Raw genomic sequence first — 18,601 nt, 5'->3', positions numbered from 1 at the left:
ACACACACACACACACACAGTCAGACAGCAGGAGAGAGAGAGACAGACAAAGAGAGACAGCAAGAGACAAAGACGGAGAGAGCAGTTGCAGTACATGACTGATTAAGACCCGATGCTGGCACACTGACCCACTAACACTGCAAAGCCACACTGCCAGACACACTCACAGACTTCACTCAGCTCTCTCTCTCACAAAACACACACACAGACACACACACACACACACACACACACACACACACACACACAGACAGTCTCACTCCCAGATCCCAAGTGCAGTTCACTCCATCCGCCACCTGAACATGCATATTTAACCAGAGCGATATGTGAAAATGTTCAAAGTTCATGAAACTACAGCATAGACACAATAGACACACGCGCACACACACTCGCTCAGATCACCATGCAACAACTGCAAACGTTTGCAATAAACAAACAAAGTATCATATGAATGTAATCACATTTAGCTAGGGATTTACCATTCATGATAAACGGTTACTATAAGAATGTGGAAAATAAGGCATGAAATGGAAACCAAGTCTTTAAGATGTTGGATTTTGGATTAGAAGAGCATGAGTTCAAATCCCAGCACCACCAAACTGCCACTCCTGGGCCCTTGAGCAAGGCCTAAAACCCTCGACTGCTCAGCTGTATAATTGACATAACTTTAAATTGTTCTCGATAAGGGCAGCTGTGAGAATTTTTAATCAACAAGTCAAAGATTCAGCTCAGAAAATTTGGAATCTGGAATGAGTAAGGAAGGGCTGCCTATTTACTCTAGTCAGAAATTGAACGTTTTACAGGAATTTGGACTAATTTAGCCAGGAATTTAAAATCTCTCCCGACTGAGAGCAGTTTAGCTACGAAATCTATAGCGATGTTACAGTTTGTACTGACTGGAAGAGCATTAGATACAAATTTACCTAGGAATTTTAAACCGATCTAGGAATTTTATCATCTGCTCTAGGAATTTTATCATTTCAGAAATTTTGATTGACGGGGAAAGACGCTAGCGACACATTTACCTGAAAAGGTCGACTCAGTTGATAAAATTGGTTATGATTTGCACTTTTTTTTCTTCTAACCAATTCAGCTGGAATCAAGTCATTCATATTTAACAATATGTGTCCATAATAATTACACCCACCATTTCTTCACAGCTTATCTTGGGGGTTGGGATGAAATTCAGGCCTGTTACTTGCTCTTCAGCTTGGGGATGATCGGGCGGAAACGGAGCAGTCTGGGTGGCTAAAACATTCTTTGCATACCACAGCTGCTCATGGAGGGGGACTGTTTCCTTCACAGCTGGAAAGGGGAGGGGGTAGGTAGGGTCTGAGGTCATTTTCGAATGCGAGTCATTTAAGCTTTTGGAGTTCGCACTGGACGAACGTCCTTGCGATCAGCAGGACATAGTTTGTGTAAATTGTCCAGTATGGGAAATATATTTATTCACTTAGACCGGAGTGTCGGCTTTTTATAGTAGTTATGTTTCCGTATAAATGTTTGTGATCATTTGCAGGAAAATATATCATTCATAAGTAAAGTTTGCTTGAATCGACACATGATGAATAAGCACAGATTAGAAGATAAGGTGTTGGTTTATGTGACTCAAATCAGATTGTTCTTGAGATAATAGAATAAAACATTTATTCAATTAAATCCGGCATAGAGGTTCTTTAGCTAGGTTTATTTTCTTGTCTAATATAAACCAGCTGCCAAAATAAGCTCAAAACCTAGCTAGTGCTAGCAACATTTAACTATAGCGATAGGATGAGGCAAATTCAGTCAACTGTTCAAATGATCTTTGGCTAGGATTTAATATTAAATTAGGATTTATTGATCAGAGACTACAAACTTTTTTTTCCACCAGCTTTAGATAATGGCTTTTCCACATTCCATTTTCTTGTTTTTTTTTTCTATACTATTTGGGTACATACTTTCGATTTTAAAGTTCATACCAGAAAGCTGACCAGTTGCACTTTTAAATGAGTGAAGAATTTCTATACTTTAGCCAAACATTCCCTACATAACTGATCAGATGCCACAGAAACCTCTTTAGTCATTGGTATCCTTTTTGTCAGCAAGGCAGGGCTCTGGGTTCTGACACAGAGGTTTGGCTTCGTTTATCTAACTGCAATCTGCGACAGCCCTGCGGGTCTGCGCCTTGTCTCTACATGTCATGGATTTTCCGACACATTTCGTTCTAAATACACAACAATCCACAAAACCGGGGGCCAGGAAGCAGCTCTGTGCTCCGATCGTATGTTTAAAACCTGTCTTTTGTAAACCCTTTGGCACAGTTCCCACAATGGAAACATGTTCGGGTTGGCAGGCCGGATCTCGTCCTTCTTTTTTGACATCTGGCAAGGTCTAGAGTGTAGATCTCTTGGAAGGTGTACTTATTGTGAGTTGAGGTTATCAGGAGGTAAGTGGAATACATGCAGGAAAAGATGACCGCTTAACTGTTTAGGATGATGAAAGCCCTTACACATGTGTAAGGGCTTTCATATGTGTCCTGGCAATATAGTGGTGTTAAGGTAAATGTAAGTAATTATCAAACTTCACTTGGGGAAAATAAAAGTGTCCCCTTACAATAGATCATTGTACAGTGCCTGTCAAAAGTTTAAGACACACATGCATAACAAACTAGTTAATACGATGGTATGATGCTTTCCTTTAACCAAACAAATATCCAGATGTTCCACTTTATTTTCATTGGAACAAGTCTTCGGAATTTAGTCCTTAACCATTAGAACCATGTTCTCCTCCTTACACAAGTTCTTCTGTTAGAGCCACAAGTGACCGATTTGTACTCATCTGTTCACAGAACTTTCTTCCAGTCATTCACCGTCAAATTCTTGTATGTTTTTGCCTTTTACTGAGTTTGTTGCACAGAAACAAAAGGAAAATGCATGTGTCTCAAAACCGTTTCCAAACAATTAACACATCACAGTCAAGTGTAAAATGAGTTCACCACTTTAAATTAGTTTAAATCAATCAACAGAGGAGTAGCGATTTTTTTCTTCACTTTTTTTTTTTTTTTAACATATTGCACATAGTTTTAAATGGATTTCCACCGAGAACTGAGAAAATGGGAAAGGTAAACTCATAGTTGTGTGTTTAGACTATTGAAATTTGGAAAACCACTGCTATTCTTTACACAAGTCGCCATTTTGAAATCATGCTTACAAATAAATCTTAGCTGAGACAATGCGCGTGTGTCTAAACTTCCTTAGGAACGCACTGAACAAAATGAAAACAAAACAAAACCTCCAGCATTTTCACATCGCAACGTGCATTTGCTGTTTACAGTACTTCATCCTTGTTTGGTGGACTTTTCAAACAGCTTTTAGAAGCAATTGTGATGAAGTGCAACGAGCGATTAGCCCCGCCCTCTTATCGTAACCCTTTAACGGTTCGGATAACATTTCGAATTCTTTTGTCAATTCTGTTCCTGGTGCTTCTGCCATCATTCCATGCTCATTACATGGTCACTGTTACGTCCCTGGAATTCAGGCCTCACAGAATACATTGTTGCATCACTGTTTTCTTCAAGATAAATACTTCCTTTTATAATACATGAAACACATCTAGGCTACAGAAAATGGGACACTGTGACTGAGCTTGATTTACTGTGTCCTGCAGTTTATTTAATTTACACTAAATACAGAAAAACATGTTTGAGGTCTAAAAGGAAGCATTTTTAGCACTATTGATTCAACATTGATGCACAAGTCTATAGGAACACCCCAATCTATACTAAATGCTGATGCGCTTGTAAGTTACACCGTTATACTACAAAAAGTCAATTCTTTTGTTTGTTTTTTTAATCAGTTGATTGATTGATTTATTCAGTGGCTGAGGTTTCATTGTAAATTTGGAGCACATGTTCAATCCAAGACAATAAACTGGACATAGGATTTTGTTTTTTGGTGTCTCTTTGAAAAACCTTTAAAGGAATAAAACTGAGAACTTTTATCCATTATCCAATGTGGAGTATATATTTCTGGAAAAAAAAATAGCTAACTAATCAAATGAAATTGGTTGATAACATTTAAATCTTTGTCAGTTTGTCCATCATGAAAAGATATTTAAAGTTGTAATCATATAGAGATATCAGATTATACATTACAGGAAAGCTCTTTTTTTTTTTTTGCAGATTCCAGCTTGTGAGGAAGCTGGTGTCAACACACATGGTCAGCCCTGAATCTATGCCCCTAAAGCAGAGAGGTTTAAGGGCCTTGAGGGCCCAACAATGGCTGGGGCTTGAATCGCTGACCTTCTGATCAACAAACCAGAGCCTATTTACTGATCCACCACTGGCAGGAAAAACTATTGAAAGGAATAAACAGTTTCTCCATTCAATGTAAAACCCTTTTGGAAAACGTAACTGCACAAACTAAATTGTATTAATAAATATTATAAATATGAATATTATAATTGGTTGAATTACATTAGTAATGCCTTCCAAAAAGGTTACATATAACAGTGTCCAGGTTTAAAGCAGATCCCCTTCAGTATGCAAAAACTCTAGAATCACAAAATATTTTGTTGGGTTGTTCTTCAGGTTATTATTTTTATTGTTTTAATGCCATGCTCGTAGAAATTCATTTCCATTAAGAATTTTGTGTTCTTCTGTTGCATTTTGAAGAACGTTTAACCGTTTCCCCTAAACTTAAATTCTACCACGGTTCTACCAATTAGAACCATAGGAACCCAAAACGCAACCATTTTATTGGGTTTTTATACTTAAAAATTAACGAAAGAAATAACAACAATGAAGAATAAAAGACAATAATAACAGAACTGCTGGGAGGAAACACTAAGAACCTACAGTTCCTCACTCAAAGCTAGAACCTTTAAATACTATTTTCTTTTCTTTTTTTTTTTTTTTTAAGAACCAAGGGTACTAGCACCCAGAACAGAACTCAAGTCTTCTAGAACATCTGGCACGTAGCCCAGTAGATTTCAGAGGCGGGTACACGCCCCTCGCGCTACACAACGCCCAGGGTGGGCGGGGCTTCGCGCAATATTTGAGCGGCGCTAATACACGCGTCGACATCTCGGGTAGCTTCAGATCGCCTTGGTGGAGACGCAGGAGCGGATGTGATACTGAGAGCTTTTCACACTTTTTTTTAAAAAGGGAACAAAACTCAGCGGAGGACTTTCGGCTCTTGTAATTTTTTTTTTTTACTTTTTTCCAGCACTGATCATCTTTATTTTTTTTTTTTTATTCTTGGTCGGCTACAGTTCTGGTTTTGGAGTGAAGATGGGAGCCCAATTGTCTAAGGGTGGAGCTGCCGAGGCTGAGAGCGCAGCCGCGAAATCCAACGGCCAGGTAACCGCTCTGCGTCCATGTGGGGCTCCTAAACATCCCCGTACGCCTCTCATCCTCGCACCCTGGTTTCCTTCCTTTCTTTAATATTTGGGAATGGGGTTTCCAATCCATCAGTGTTGAGCGTGTACGCGTCTGTCTGTCTCGGTGTGTGTGTGTGTGTGTGTGTGCGTGCGCGCTCGTTCGGACCCTGGTTTCGGGTTTTAATTAATTTCTTTTCCCCCACCGCAAATTTCACCTTTTCACGCCCACCCACGTGATCTTTTTCCTTTCTTATCCTAATAAATAAATAAATCTAGAGCATCTAAGGTCTGGTTGTTCACCCCAAACATCCTGGGTATCTTTTTTTCCGGCAAGAATGAAAAAAAGTGCACTGAAATGTGTAGAAACCTATTGGAATGGATGTGGTGAATATCTGGACAGGTTAGTGATTGTGGACCAGGCGATGGGGCTGAGATGATGGTGCTCTGCGGGGTGCTTTTGGAACAAAAGAGCGCAAAGGATGCAAATGAGGTCCTTTTTTTGCGCTGCGAAACAAAAGCGCGCACCGAAAGACTGCTGCGGGAACAGACCACGACGCTCATCATCATCATCCTCCTCATCATCCTCCTCATCATCATCCTCCTCATTACCACCACACATCTCGCTCGTGTTCGGGTTTAGGAAGGCAGATTGATGCCGCTTTGGTTTGGGTTCAGTCCCAAATGGTGGGTGTTGAGTACAGAGTGCCCCTCGGTGGTGGGGCATCAGGTTGATACCCCGAGCAGCCTACGGGTGTGAGGAACCATTTCAGAGTTGATCTCGTAAAAAAATTTTTTTATATAAAACACACATTAACTTTTTTTGAATCATAATATACGAATATAATTTAATAAGATTTATTATTAGTATTATTCATATTATTATTGGTATTAAATGCCATATATAAACGTATATATTTTCACATATACATACACACGCTTTATCATTTACCCACATTATTAAACCGTCGCGCGTTCACATCTCCAGACGTCCACATCCCAAACGCCCCCACTGCTCCCTCTCTACGTGCACTACGTAGCGCTACAAACAATGGATTCTCCGTAAAAAAAAAAATTTCTTGACGTGGAGCCGCTAAACGATCCGTTTGGGACGCGCCCCTGTTGTTTTGTCACGTTCTCCGCGTTTTCATGGCCGACGTGCTGTTCCGTGGAGCGACAGCGGCGCCTCGTGGTAGACTTGAGCATTGCACGTTCGAAATCGGACGAACAAGTCTGCAGCACACGAAACAGCGCCTCCTGCTGTACAGGACTAAAATACACACGATTACTACTATTTTCTGCAGTTGTGCGCATGAGCTGTTGATTGGTCAGGGTTTGGGTACAGGAGTGTGTGGACTTGCATTTCATTGCCGTATTTCAACATTCGTGCTGGTCATTTAAAGAGAGGTTACAAAATATGTCTGCAGAAAGCAGATCACCTTTCACACACACACACACACACACACACACACACACACCTCTATCTGGTCACTGTCTTATAATTGGGTGCAACTTGGTGCTGCTGTTATTTGTCAGCATCATTGTTTGTTAATCTTATTTTGTTAGTCTAATCCAGTTACTTGTAATTGCTTAAATGTTGGTTTGGTGGCGTGAGGTTTGGGGTACTGTCTTATATCGTCCACTGATGTGTTGGACGTGCCTTTATGACATAAGATGGGGGCCGTACACGTGGATATACATCGGTGTACCAACGAGTTAATTGTGATGTAAATTTATTTATGCAGTTGCCATGATGGTTAATACTTAGAGCATGATGTGGAATGTTTGAGCCCCAGACAAACATTGAAAATCTACTGAGAAGTATCTAATTACTATTCTCGTATTTCTTTACTAGGAGAACGGCCATGTCAAAACCAACGGTGACGTCTCAGCCAAACCCGAGGGAGAGGCAGCGGTGACCGACGGAAACGGTACCGCAGAGACGGTCAAAGACACGGCGGAGGCCGACGATGCCATCGAGGCCGCGGACGGCGAAGGGACCAGTGCCAAGGCGGAGGAGTCCGAGGCACCCAAAGAGACCAAGAAGAAAAAGAAGTTCTCCTTGAAGAATTCGTTCAAGTTCAAGGGTCTCTCGCTGAAAAAGAACAAGAAGCCCACCGAGGAACCAGCAGAGGTAGCGGCGGCTGCGGCGCCTGAGGAAAACGGCCAGGCCCCCACGGAAACCAAAGAGGAAGAGCCAGCTGCTGAGACCAACGAGGCAGCTGCTGAGGCAGAGGTAGAGGCAGCACCTGCTCCGGAGGCTGCCGAGGAGGAGCCTAAGGCAGAAGAGCCAGCCCCTGTAGCAGAAGCCACACCCACAGAGGAGAGCACCAAAACCGAGGAGGCTCCTGCTTCCACCCCTGCTGAGCCCGAGGCCGCACCCGAGGCCACACCTGAGGCCGTGCCTGCTGAGCCCACACCAGCCTCGGAGTAACCTACTGCGATCGGACTGATTTTTTTCCCCCTCATTCCTTTCTTTTTATTCTTTTCTTTTTATAATTTTTTTTTTAAAGATTGAAATATATAAAGTATATATAAGAGACTTGAGCCACATCAATGAAATTTCATTCAAGTTACAAGCGGTGTCACTACAGAGAAAGACGAGCCAACAAAGAAAAAACAAGATTCAAGCAAAGTTTCCCTCGTTCATTTGCTCCTCTTGTGTTGTGGACAGGCGGGACTGCGGAGGAGAAACGGATTCTCAAAAACAAATTGGAATATGTTCCAGTAAATAAAAACGTATCATGCATAACGGTCTCATATGCCGGTGGCAGGCGAGCAAATTGACGAATCGTCACTGACGGTTAAAGGACAATGTGAAGCCTCTTGAAATAGCGTGTATTTGTTTGTTTGTTGTTTGTTTTTTAGATCTACGTTCCTCCATTTTTTTTTCTCCCACCCCTGAAAATACATGCAAGTATTTAGTACAGAGACTTTGGACGGGGTGGTTTAGGTTTAGACTGGTTTCTGATGAACGATATGAGGGTGTGCAAAAAACCACTGCTTTTATCAGATTTTTTTTTTGTTTGTTCATCTGTATATAATTTGTCTTTTTTTTTTTGCTAACATTTTCAAACGTTAATGGTTTTATTGTAAAATCAAGGACAAATAAATGTCAACTCTCCTCTGTAATTTTTTTGCTTTTTTTTAATGTAATTTTTGTCTTGTTTTTGCTTGGAGCCATATTTTAGAAACATAAACAAGATTTTAATTGTATAATTTTATTACTGATACCTATATAATTTAAAGATATTTTCTTAAAAAAAAAAAAAAAAAAAAACACAGCAAATCAAAATCAGAGCACATCTGTAGATTAAATCATTTGTTACCGAATAGTAAATGCACAAAGCACATTTTTAATAGTTACAGTTTAATGTGGATACCAAGTATCAGCAGGATTTCTCCCATTTTATTATTAATTATTAACCTGAAAAATTATTATCCAATAACTAAATACTAAATCATGGGCATACATTAAGATCTGTAAGTCTGATGGTTTAGGATTTTATTTTATTCATTAAAAAAAAAAAAAAAAGTTTGCATATGAAGCTGGTTACACTAAAATGGAGAACTCTACTATCCGAAGACCAATTTTTCTTATATCATCTACATGACTCAGATCAGGGTTTATGTCAGAACACAGCCATAAGTAACATTTTGCAGCATTTATGAGAAGCCGTAATCCAGAAAAACATGTGTTTGTCCTATTTATAGAACTGATCAAGGGCCTTTCTCAAGTGTGGTGGAACTGGGATATGAACTCAGAACCTTCTGATCAGAAGTCCAACATCTCATAGGTCTCTTAACCACTTTGCTACAGTACCACTTCCACTACAATAGTGGTGGGATTGGAATGGTAGCCATGTTGGATCAAGACTGATTAGTTTAAACGTAATTGGTGCAATTAAATCTTTATAATACAAGTATCCAGTGTAGGTTTCTCTCCCCTTAATTAATTGAATTAACTGGTACAAAGAAAGTAAATACCACAAGCATGAACAAAATCTACAACTGATTTGCACAGTTCATTTGTAATTTCCTCCTGCACAGGGTTAAACTAGTTTTCTCACCATAAACTACAAAAATATAGAATAATGAATGAGCATCACACTGCTCAGGGACCTACTTTTATAGCTCATAGATCAGTTATCCAAATGTCAGGTTGATCATCACAAAGCAGATTTTACACAAATCTGGGTGAAAATTTGTGTCAATATATGACTTGCATTTTCATCATTTATACTCCTGAGCAGGTGAGGGTTACAGTCCTCGCTCAAGGGCCTGGCAGCGGCAGCTAGCTGGTGCTTGAACTCGCAACCTTCTGATCAGACATCCATCGTCTTAACCACTGACCCTCCACTTCCACAGAGCTGAGATGAAAGATGTGTTTACAGGATGAGCAGATTTTAAATGAGAGTCCTGGGATGAGTATGGACACAACCGGTATTGCATCCAGGTGAGAAGATTCACTCAAGCAAAGGTGAGAACTGAGGGGTTTTTATGAAGTGAACGTAACCTCCCTGACTGAAACACCTGCAACTCAATGATGTCAGACAGCACAAGGACTGAAGGGATGCAAATGCAGGTGAACACTTTCCATATTAAACTGGCAGCAAACACATGGTAATGGAACAGAAAGAGGCAATCAGGCAACCTTCAAACAGCATAAACCGGGAGGGGGTGAAATCAAATGGCAACCCAAAATGGTTGAACTATCAAAAGGCAGAACAATGAGCTTGGTAATATCAGTGGGGGGAAAATATGTGGTCTGTTGGAAGCCATGTTAGATGATGGCGATTAGCCTGCTGTGAACCTACAAGGTCTCGTTTATATATAGAGGAAACCTTTTCCTGAAATCTCTAACAAAAAAAAAAAAAAAAAGCATATTTTGAGCTGATGCAACCAAACATTGCTGTAACATAAATAGATGATGTGGATCTGATCAATTTCTGCTGTATAAACAGGGAAACTATGGTAATTAGGCCACGTTGAAATCTTTTGGGTTTTTACATTAGGTTGAAGTGATTTATAAAAATGTATCAGGATTTAACATTTGATTCATTTAATATTTGATATATCATTGTTAAATAATTTAAATGGAGATCTTTCAAGAAATTTCATCAAGGTCGAAAGTCTGCTGAAAAAGCATGGATGATGCCCCCGTCTGATGATACAACCCTTCACCTCGGTTATGTCGACTGGGCAACGCTTTGCTTTCACTGCTGTCAAATTCTTAAATTTGATTGGTCAGGAGTCGAAACTTTTTCTGTATCAGCAGTTCTGACGGTACTGCAGCTGCAAATCACAGGCTGAATCGAATGGTGCTCTAATGTTTTTAATGCGTAATCGTACGTGTAGCAACAAGATGTTTGCCATTTATGCAAGGGCTGGGGAATGAATAAAAATATCTCCTCAGTCTTATCCCCCAAGGGCTAGATCAGAAGTCAGACCTGTTCCACTAGTAAAAATCTCAGATTCTTTAACTAAAGTCAAATAACTAACAAGATTAAATGGACCAAAACACACACACACACACAAAGGTATGGCACTGCATTTTGTGATACATTCTTTAAATTATAAACAAATCATTCTGGGATAAGAAGAATATCATGTTATAGAAAAATAGTGCACTTCAGCGTAGGACATACACAGGAATACACAGGAAGGACTTTGTAGGCAAAACTAAACCATTTACAGTCACATGCAAAAGTATGGCCATCCTTTCTGAGTGATATTTTGAGCTCAAATGTGCAGTACAAGAACACCAATACAAGACACTGGAAGTTGCATGCGACTATAGGAAGTCTACAAATCTATTTGCATAGTCAATATTATGCATAGCTGCACCCTTGAGAAATGATGAACCCTGCAAACACTGATGTCCTTCATCGTTGGAGATGGGTCTGAGGTCATGGCTCTCATTTCTCTGCATACTGTCATATATTCTAATGTGTGAGAATGAGTAAAGAAGCACCACTGCATACACTCTATTCCCCGTCCATCATCACTGCACTTTTGGACTGGCTCACTCACAACAAGGTGAAGACACGTGACACGCTTCATTCAACAGGAAAGTATGTCAAGAAACTAAAAAGTGAATGGGATAATGGAGGTCATGACTGACCTTCTGTGGTTCTCCTGACAGCGAGAAGTCCATTTTGCTTACGCAGGGTGCAGCAATTTTTGCTTGAGTCCCTAAAAAACGTTAAGACGCACTGCTATACCTTCAAGTGAGCGCGCACAGCTGTACTTAATAATGAGCGCTCATAACCGCGTGCTCGAGCACACAGGCGCGTTCATTCACAAAAAAAAACCACAGAGAAACGCCCCAGATATCCATATATGGTCAAACAGCTTCCTCGTAGAAAGAAAACAACACATTTATATAACATATTTAATTACCATTTAGACTGTAGTGCAAATGTACCTGATATTGATGCTTTATATGTTATATAGACACTTAATCAGACTCAATCAGAATCATAGAAATTGTTAGGTTGCAGTTGTTTACAGTACATTTAAAGTAAAATAAAATATAAATTATAAAATATACTTATTAGGTAAAAGTGCAAATGTGTATCAGTAGTGAAATGATGGCAGAAAAATCAGACTACAACGATACAATTAAACAAAGTTATTCTAGTATAATTATTTCTGCCAGAAAAGCTATAAATAGACTTGCACTTTTGACTTGCATTTTTGTAAGACTTTTGTTTGTCTGCTCTGTGTGTACAAGATGGACTTTGGTAAGAATTTCACCGCCACCATAAATGTAAAAAATAGGGAAAAATTTGGAAAATAAATCTAATAGGAATCAATAGAAAAAAAACATTTAATTAATAAAGTGACCTAAAATAGCTTGAAGTAGATGTGTGTCAAGAAACCAGAAGAAATTGAATAAAGCGAGTTTTTTCAGCCTGAATACCTTCATTGGGTAACAAAATTAGAAATTTGTTTTGTATTAAAATATTAACTTCAACTTTACAATAGGGTTAAATACATCAACAGAAGCTGATTAAAGCTGGAATGTTCCCAGGTAGCTTAGCGTTCGGCAAGGCGGCTGAAGCGCTGCATTATGGGATCTGTAGTTTGTGCAATCAGCGCTTCATATCGTCGGGCCATTATTAACAATAATAATAGTAACTTTTAGATTCAAAAAGATCAAAAGTTAACAATAATAACTTTTGATCTGCTTGTATTTTTATTGAGACCTTCAACGCACTCTTATGCGCACAAACAGTATTCATCTAGATCAGGGGTCACCGACATGGTGACCAGGTCGCCCGCAAGGACCACATAAGTCGCATGAGGGCCTTTTCTAAAAATAGCTCACCATAGCGCCACTTACAAGTGAGCTGCATATATCTGTTTCCTCTTCTTCTTCTTCTTCTTCTTCTTTCGGCTGCTCCCATTAGGGGTCGCCACAGCGGATCATCCGTCTCCATACCACCCTGTCCTCTACATCTGCCTCTTTTACACCAACTACCTGCATGTCTTCCCTCACCACATCCATGAACCTCCTTCTTGGCCTTCCTCTTTTCCTCCTACCTGGTGGCTCCATCCTCAGCATTCTTCTACCAATATAATTCATGTCCCTCCTCTGCACATGTCCAAACCATCTCAATCTCGCCTCCCTCACCTTGTCACCAAAACATCCTACATCGCTGTCCCTCTAATAAACTCATTTCTAATCTTATCCATCCTCGTCACTCCCAACGAAAACCTCAACATCTTCAGCTCTGCTACCTCCAGCTCCACCTCCTGTCTTTTACTCAATGCCACTGTCTCTAATCCATACAACATCGCAGGTCTCACCACAGTCCTATAAACTTTCCCTTTCATTTTGCAGATACCCTACTATCACAAATCACTCCTGTCACTCTTCTCCACCCACTCCACCCTGCCTGCACTCTTTTCTTCACTTCTCTAACACACTCTCCATTACTTTGCACTGTTGACCCCAGGTACCTGAATTCCTCCACCTTCTGAAGCTCTTCTCCTGCAACCGCACCACTCCACTGCCCTTCATCTCATTCACACATGTATTCTGTCTTACTCCTACTGAGTTTCATTCCCCTTCTCTCCAGCGCATATCTCCACCTCTCCAGGCTCTTCTCAACCTGCTCCCTACTCTCACAACAAATCACAATATCATCCATAAACATCATAGTCCAGGAGACTCCTGTCTGACCTCGTCCGTCAACCTGTCCATCACCACTGCAAACAGGAAAGGGCTCAGGGCCGATCCTTGATGCAGTCCAACCTTCACCCTAAACCAGTCTGTCGTACCTACTGCACACTTCACTGCTGTCACACTGTCCTCATACATGTCCTGCACCACCCTCACATACTTCTCTGACACACCTGACTTCCTCATACAATACCACAACTCCTCTCTTGGCACCCTGTCGTAGGCTTTCTCTAAATCCACAAATACACAATGCAATTCCTTCTGTCCTTCTCTATACTTCTCCATCAACATTCTCAAAGCAAATAAGGCATCTGTGGTGCTCTTCCTCGGCATGAAACCATACTGTTGCTCACAGATGGTCACCTCTTCTCTCAACCTGGCTTCCACTACTCTTTCCCATAACTTCATGGTGTGACTGATCAACTTAATTCCCCTGTAGTTACTGCAGGTCTGCACATCTCCTTTATGCTTAAAGATCGGTACCAGCACACTCCTTCTCCATTCCTCAGGCATCTTCTCACCTTTCAAAATCCTGTTAAACAATCTGGTCAAAAACTCACTGCCATCTCTCCTAAACATCTCACGCTTCTACCGGTATGTCATCTGGTCCAACCGACTTTCCACTCTTCATCCTCTTAATCGCTGCTCTCACTTCCTCCTTACTAATCCTATCTACATCCTGCTTCACCAACTCCACATCATCCAACCTTCTCTCTCTCTGATTTTCCTCATTCATCAGCTGCTCAAAATACTCCCTCCACCTTCTCAACACACTCTCCTCACTAGTCAACACATTTCCCTCTCCATCCTTTACTGCTCTAACTTGCAGTACATCCTTTGGCCAATCTGTATAAATCCTTTTCTCCTTCCTTAGTGTCCAACCTCTCATACAGCTCCTCATATGCCTTTTCCTTGGCTTTCACCACATCCCTCTTAACCTGCTGCCGCATCTCCTTGTACTCCTGCCTACTTTTCTCATCACTCTGTCTATCCCACTTCTGTTTTGCCAACCTCTTTCTCCTTATGCTCTCCTGCACTTCCTCATTCCACCACCACGTCTCCTTGTCTTCCTTTCTATTTCCAGATGTCACACCAAGTACTTTTCTAGCTGCCTCCCTCATCACTCCTGCAGTAGTTGCCCAATCATCCAACACCTCCTTAACACCACTGAGCCTCTCTCTGACCTCTTCCCTGAACCTCACACTACACTCTTCCTCCTTCAGTTTCCACCATCTTATTCTTCTTTCAGTCCTCACTCTCCTCCTCTTCTTCTTCACCTCCAAAACCATCCTACAGACCACCATCCGATGCTGTCTAGCTACACTGTCCCCTGCCAACACCTTACAGTCTCCAATCTCCTTCAGGTTGCATCTCCTGCATAGCACATAGTCCACCTGTGTGCACCTTCCTCCACATTTATACGTCACCCTATGATCCTCCTTCTTCTTAAAATAAGTGTTCACCACTGCCATTTCCATCCTTTTAGCAAAATCTACCACCATCTGCCCTTCCACATTCCTCTCCTTAAAACCATACCTACCCATCACCTCCTCATCACCTCTGTTCCCTTCACCTACATGCCCATTAAAATCTGCCCCAATCACCAACCGTTCTTTCCTAGGTACACCATCTACCACTTCATCTAATTCACTCCAGAATCTTTCCTTCTCCTCCATCTCACAGCCAACCTGTGGAGCATAGGCACTGATGACATTTATCATCATCCCTTCAACTTCCACCTTCACGATCATCACCCTATCAGAAACTCTCTTCACCTCCACTACACTCTTACTGTACTCTTCCTTCAGAATCACCCCTACACCATTTCTCTTTCCATCCACACCATGATAAAACAGTTTAAATCCACCTCCAATGTTCCTGGCCTTACTCCCTTTCCACTTGGTCTCCTGAACACACAGCATATCTACCTTTCTCCTCACCATCATATCAGCTATCTCTCTCCCTTTCCCCGTCATAGCACTGACATTTAAAGTACCAACCCTAACCTCCACTCTCCTACACTGCTCCTTTCCTGCCGTCTCTGTAGACGCCTTCCTCCTCTCCTTCTCCTCCTTGACCAACAGTAGCCCAATTTCCACCGGTACCCTGTCGGCTAACGATACCTGTGGCGGTCGTTGTTAACCCGGGCCTTGACCGATCCGGTATGAAATTCTCATTTGTGATCCGCATATTTGATTTGGCACATGTTTTACGCTGGATGCCCTTCCTAACGCAACCCTCCCCATTTACCCGGGCTTGGGACCGGCACTAAGAATGCACTGGCTTGTGCCTCCCTAATGGCTGGGTTACATATATCTGTTTCCTACCTTGTTAAATCATTGTTGATAATTATTGTGAGAAATCAGTGTTTTCAAATAGATGAATATCATTAATTATTAATAATAACATACAATTAAATTGAGCAAATTCTTTATTTCGGAAGTGTGTATCAAACTGGTAGCCCTTTACATTAATCGGTACCCAAGAAGTAGTTCTCAGTTTCAAAAAGGTTGGTGACCCCTGATCTAGAGATATTCTTGCTCTAATTATATTGACTGTCTCACTTCAAGGACAATGATTTGTCATAATTTTATTATTATTTTGTCCCTATCATAGTCTTGTGGTGGTTAATTAGTGGTTCACCAAATTAAAAGCTTACTAAGACCTGGTTGTGTGCACATGATTTCTAAAGAGACAACAATGCTGCTTTCGTAATCCTTCTTCCCTTTCCCAATCACTGCAATATCTGTCAGGAATATTGTATTATGCCCTTCTGATTGTAATAGTGAGGAAGTGTTTGTATTTATCATGAGTAAAACCACACCCCTAAACTGCAACGCTGTAGTCCACAGGGGTCACTGTTATTGTTGTAGTTTCATTTCTGGATCAGTTTCGTTTCAGCAGAAGCTCCACCTGTCCGGGTGCGCGTGAAACAGGAGGCGGGAGTCGGAGTACAGCTCGCTCGGGTTTTAATGACAGGAGTGAGGGAGAGAGATACACACAAGCACACACACACACACGGCAGTCCTTTGGTTGAGAAAGTCCGAGGTGCACCTGGGGAAAAGCGTAGCTGTACAGCATACAGCAGTATTTCCCCCTCATCTACCCTCATTCACCGGACTACATTACCCATCATCCTTTGCACTCCGTCATCCACTATGTTTGTTTCCCGTCTTCACCTGTCTGTTCACCCGGACTCTATTTATACTCATCACCACTGTCTTCACTCATTGTCGGTTATCGTCTTTACTACGTTGTATGTTTGTGTGATTTATCTGCTCCTTATTATTAAAATCGCATCTTTAATGTTACTATTTATCGTCATCGTCTCTCCGTGTACATATCGTGACACACAGAGTTAAACATGCTGGAAAATCTCACTTCAACATTATCTTTATTCTTATTTGAAGGGTTTTAATAACACACTTGTTAAAACAAAAGACGTTATAAAAGAGTTTAAGGAAAATACACAGGAAAAAAAGTGAACGTTTATCCAAGCAGCTACTTTTCCTTATAATCCTTTACAACTTGCTAATTATTCAACAAGAGCAACAGGCAGAGCTACTAAACAGTGTGCAACACAATTCGGATACCACATGCCAAATTACACTGTTTGACGTTTTTGTGTTTTTTTTTTTAATGAAAAAAAGGGAGTGAAGCGTTTTTTTGCCGCTGTGAGCTCATCGCAACTGAATGTTGGATCGCGCGCGGGACCGCGGATGCGACTCGAGCTACAGTACTAGGGCGCGTGATGATGACGTGAAAAGTGAGTGACTTATTGCCATGGATACGTGAACGTCATGTATAGACTATCTTGTCTCTTGAATTTTAAATCACTCTGCATTTATATACATTGCTCCATTAAAACCTTAACATGTCGCAAACACAAATCTCCACTAAATAAAGTGAGGGGGACGAATTTACTTTTTATAAAAGGTGTGGGGACATGTCCCCCGCGTAATCTACGCCCCTGCATAGAACCCACATTCAATAACGAACAAGGGAGGGCGTGAAAGTGAGGCGCTTATGTAGAAGCGGGGTGGAGTGATGATGAGCCTCAGGTGTGCGTGATTAAGCCTGAAGCTAGAGAGAGAGCGGAGGCATGAGTGACAACAAGCCCCAGGTGTGCGTGGTTAAGCCTGGAGCTCCAGGGAGAGCGGAGGCATGAAAGCTACAAAAGGGGGCGTGGCAGGTGGATTCAAAAGCAGTAAGCGAGGTGGAGAGTTGGGCGAATAAGTGGGGTTTTCGGTTTTCTGTGGCAAAAACACAGGTGGTGTGTTTTTCAAAAAAGAGGAATATCCCAAGCCTGAATATTAAAATGTACGGTCATAAGTTGGACCAAGTTAAGGTAGTAAGATTTTTAGGAATGTGGATGGATTCTAGATTAACTTTTGGAACGCATATTCAGAAATTGATAGACAAATGTAGGAAAGGAATGAATGTTTTGAGGTGCTTGTCAGGAATAGGGTGGGGGGGCAACGTGTCAGTCCCTGAAAAGAATCTATTGTGCTGTGATCAGATCAAACATTGATTATGGATGTCTAGTTTACGGTTCTGCGAGCAGGACATTACTCAAAAAGATTGAGGTAATACAAAATCAGGCTTTGCGGATTTGTTGTGGTGCATTTAGATCATCCCCGATAGCCTCACTACAAGTGGAAATGGGAGAATTGCCCCTAGATCTGCGCAGGTTCAAGCTCAGACTGAGGTACTGGTACGGTGTAAAGGGTCATCTGGGAAATCATCCGGTTAAACTGATTTTGCAGGGAAATTACAAGCTTTGGTTGGTTAGTAAGGAAGGAGGTGGATAAGTTGGAGCTGAAAAACCATGAAATTGCTCCTTCTGTGGCTCTACCAGCAATTCCACCTTGGTTGTTTCATATCCCTGTGATAGATCTACGAGTTGCAAAGTTATTGAGTAATCTGGGGAAGAAGGTGCCAATTGAACTAATAGTTCAGCAGTACATCACTCGAGAATATGATGATGCACTGCAGGTATTTACGGACGGCTCTAAAGACCCAGAATCTGAAAGGGCTGCAGCAGCAGTATATATC

The 18,601-nt window shown here is 41.3% G+C and overlaps 1 protein-coding gene and 1 long non-coding RNA gene across 3 annotated transcripts in view; one reads left to right on the top strand and one right to left on the bottom strand.

Moving 5' to 3' along the window:
• The window catches only part of LOC124376031, a 28,992-nt gene extending 17,368 nt beyond the window's left edge, over positions 1 to 11,624 (bottom strand). For both annotated transcript variants that reach the window (XR_006923760.1, XR_006923758.1), the window contains exon 1: positions 11,480 to 11,624. This is a non-coding gene — a long non-coding RNA (uncharacterized LOC124376031). The remainder of the gene's footprint in view (positions 1 to 11,479) is intronic.
• Positions 5,052 to 8,487, top strand: marcksl1a (MARCKS-like 1a). The gene is made up of 2 exons (XM_046834874.1): positions 5,052 to 5,338; positions 7,211 to 8,487. The coding sequence occupies exons 1-2, from the start codon at positions 5,270 to 5,272 to the stop codon at positions 7,787 to 7,789; spliced, it is 648 nt and encodes a 215-aa protein (XP_046690830.1). The 5' UTR covers positions 5,052 to 5,269; the 3' UTR covers positions 7,790 to 8,487.
• Positions 11,625 to 18,601: the final 6,977 nt, after the last annotated feature.

This window comes from Silurus meridionalis, chromosome 2 (genome assembly GCF_014805685.1).
Source record: "Silurus meridionalis isolate SWU-2019-XX chromosome 2, ASM1480568v1, whole genome shotgun sequence".
Taxonomy (NCBI): domain Eukaryota; kingdom Metazoa; phylum Chordata; class Actinopteri; order Siluriformes; family Siluridae; genus Silurus; species Silurus meridionalis.
The sequence above is the reverse complement of the archived record's forward strand: the minus strand, read 5'-3'. Positions and strand labels throughout refer to the sequence as shown.

What these genes read in the sequence shown, in the direction of transcription:
- marcksl1a (XM_046834874.1), top strand. Translation starts at nt 5,270, where the DNA reads ATGGGAGCCCAATTGTCTAAGGGTGGAGCTGCCGAGGCTGAGAGCGCA. An exon ending in CCGCGAAATCCAACGGCCAG is followed by an intron (nt 5,339 to 7,210) that starts GTAACCGCTCTG and finishes TTTCTTTACTAG; the next exon opens with GAGAACGGCCATGTCAAAAC.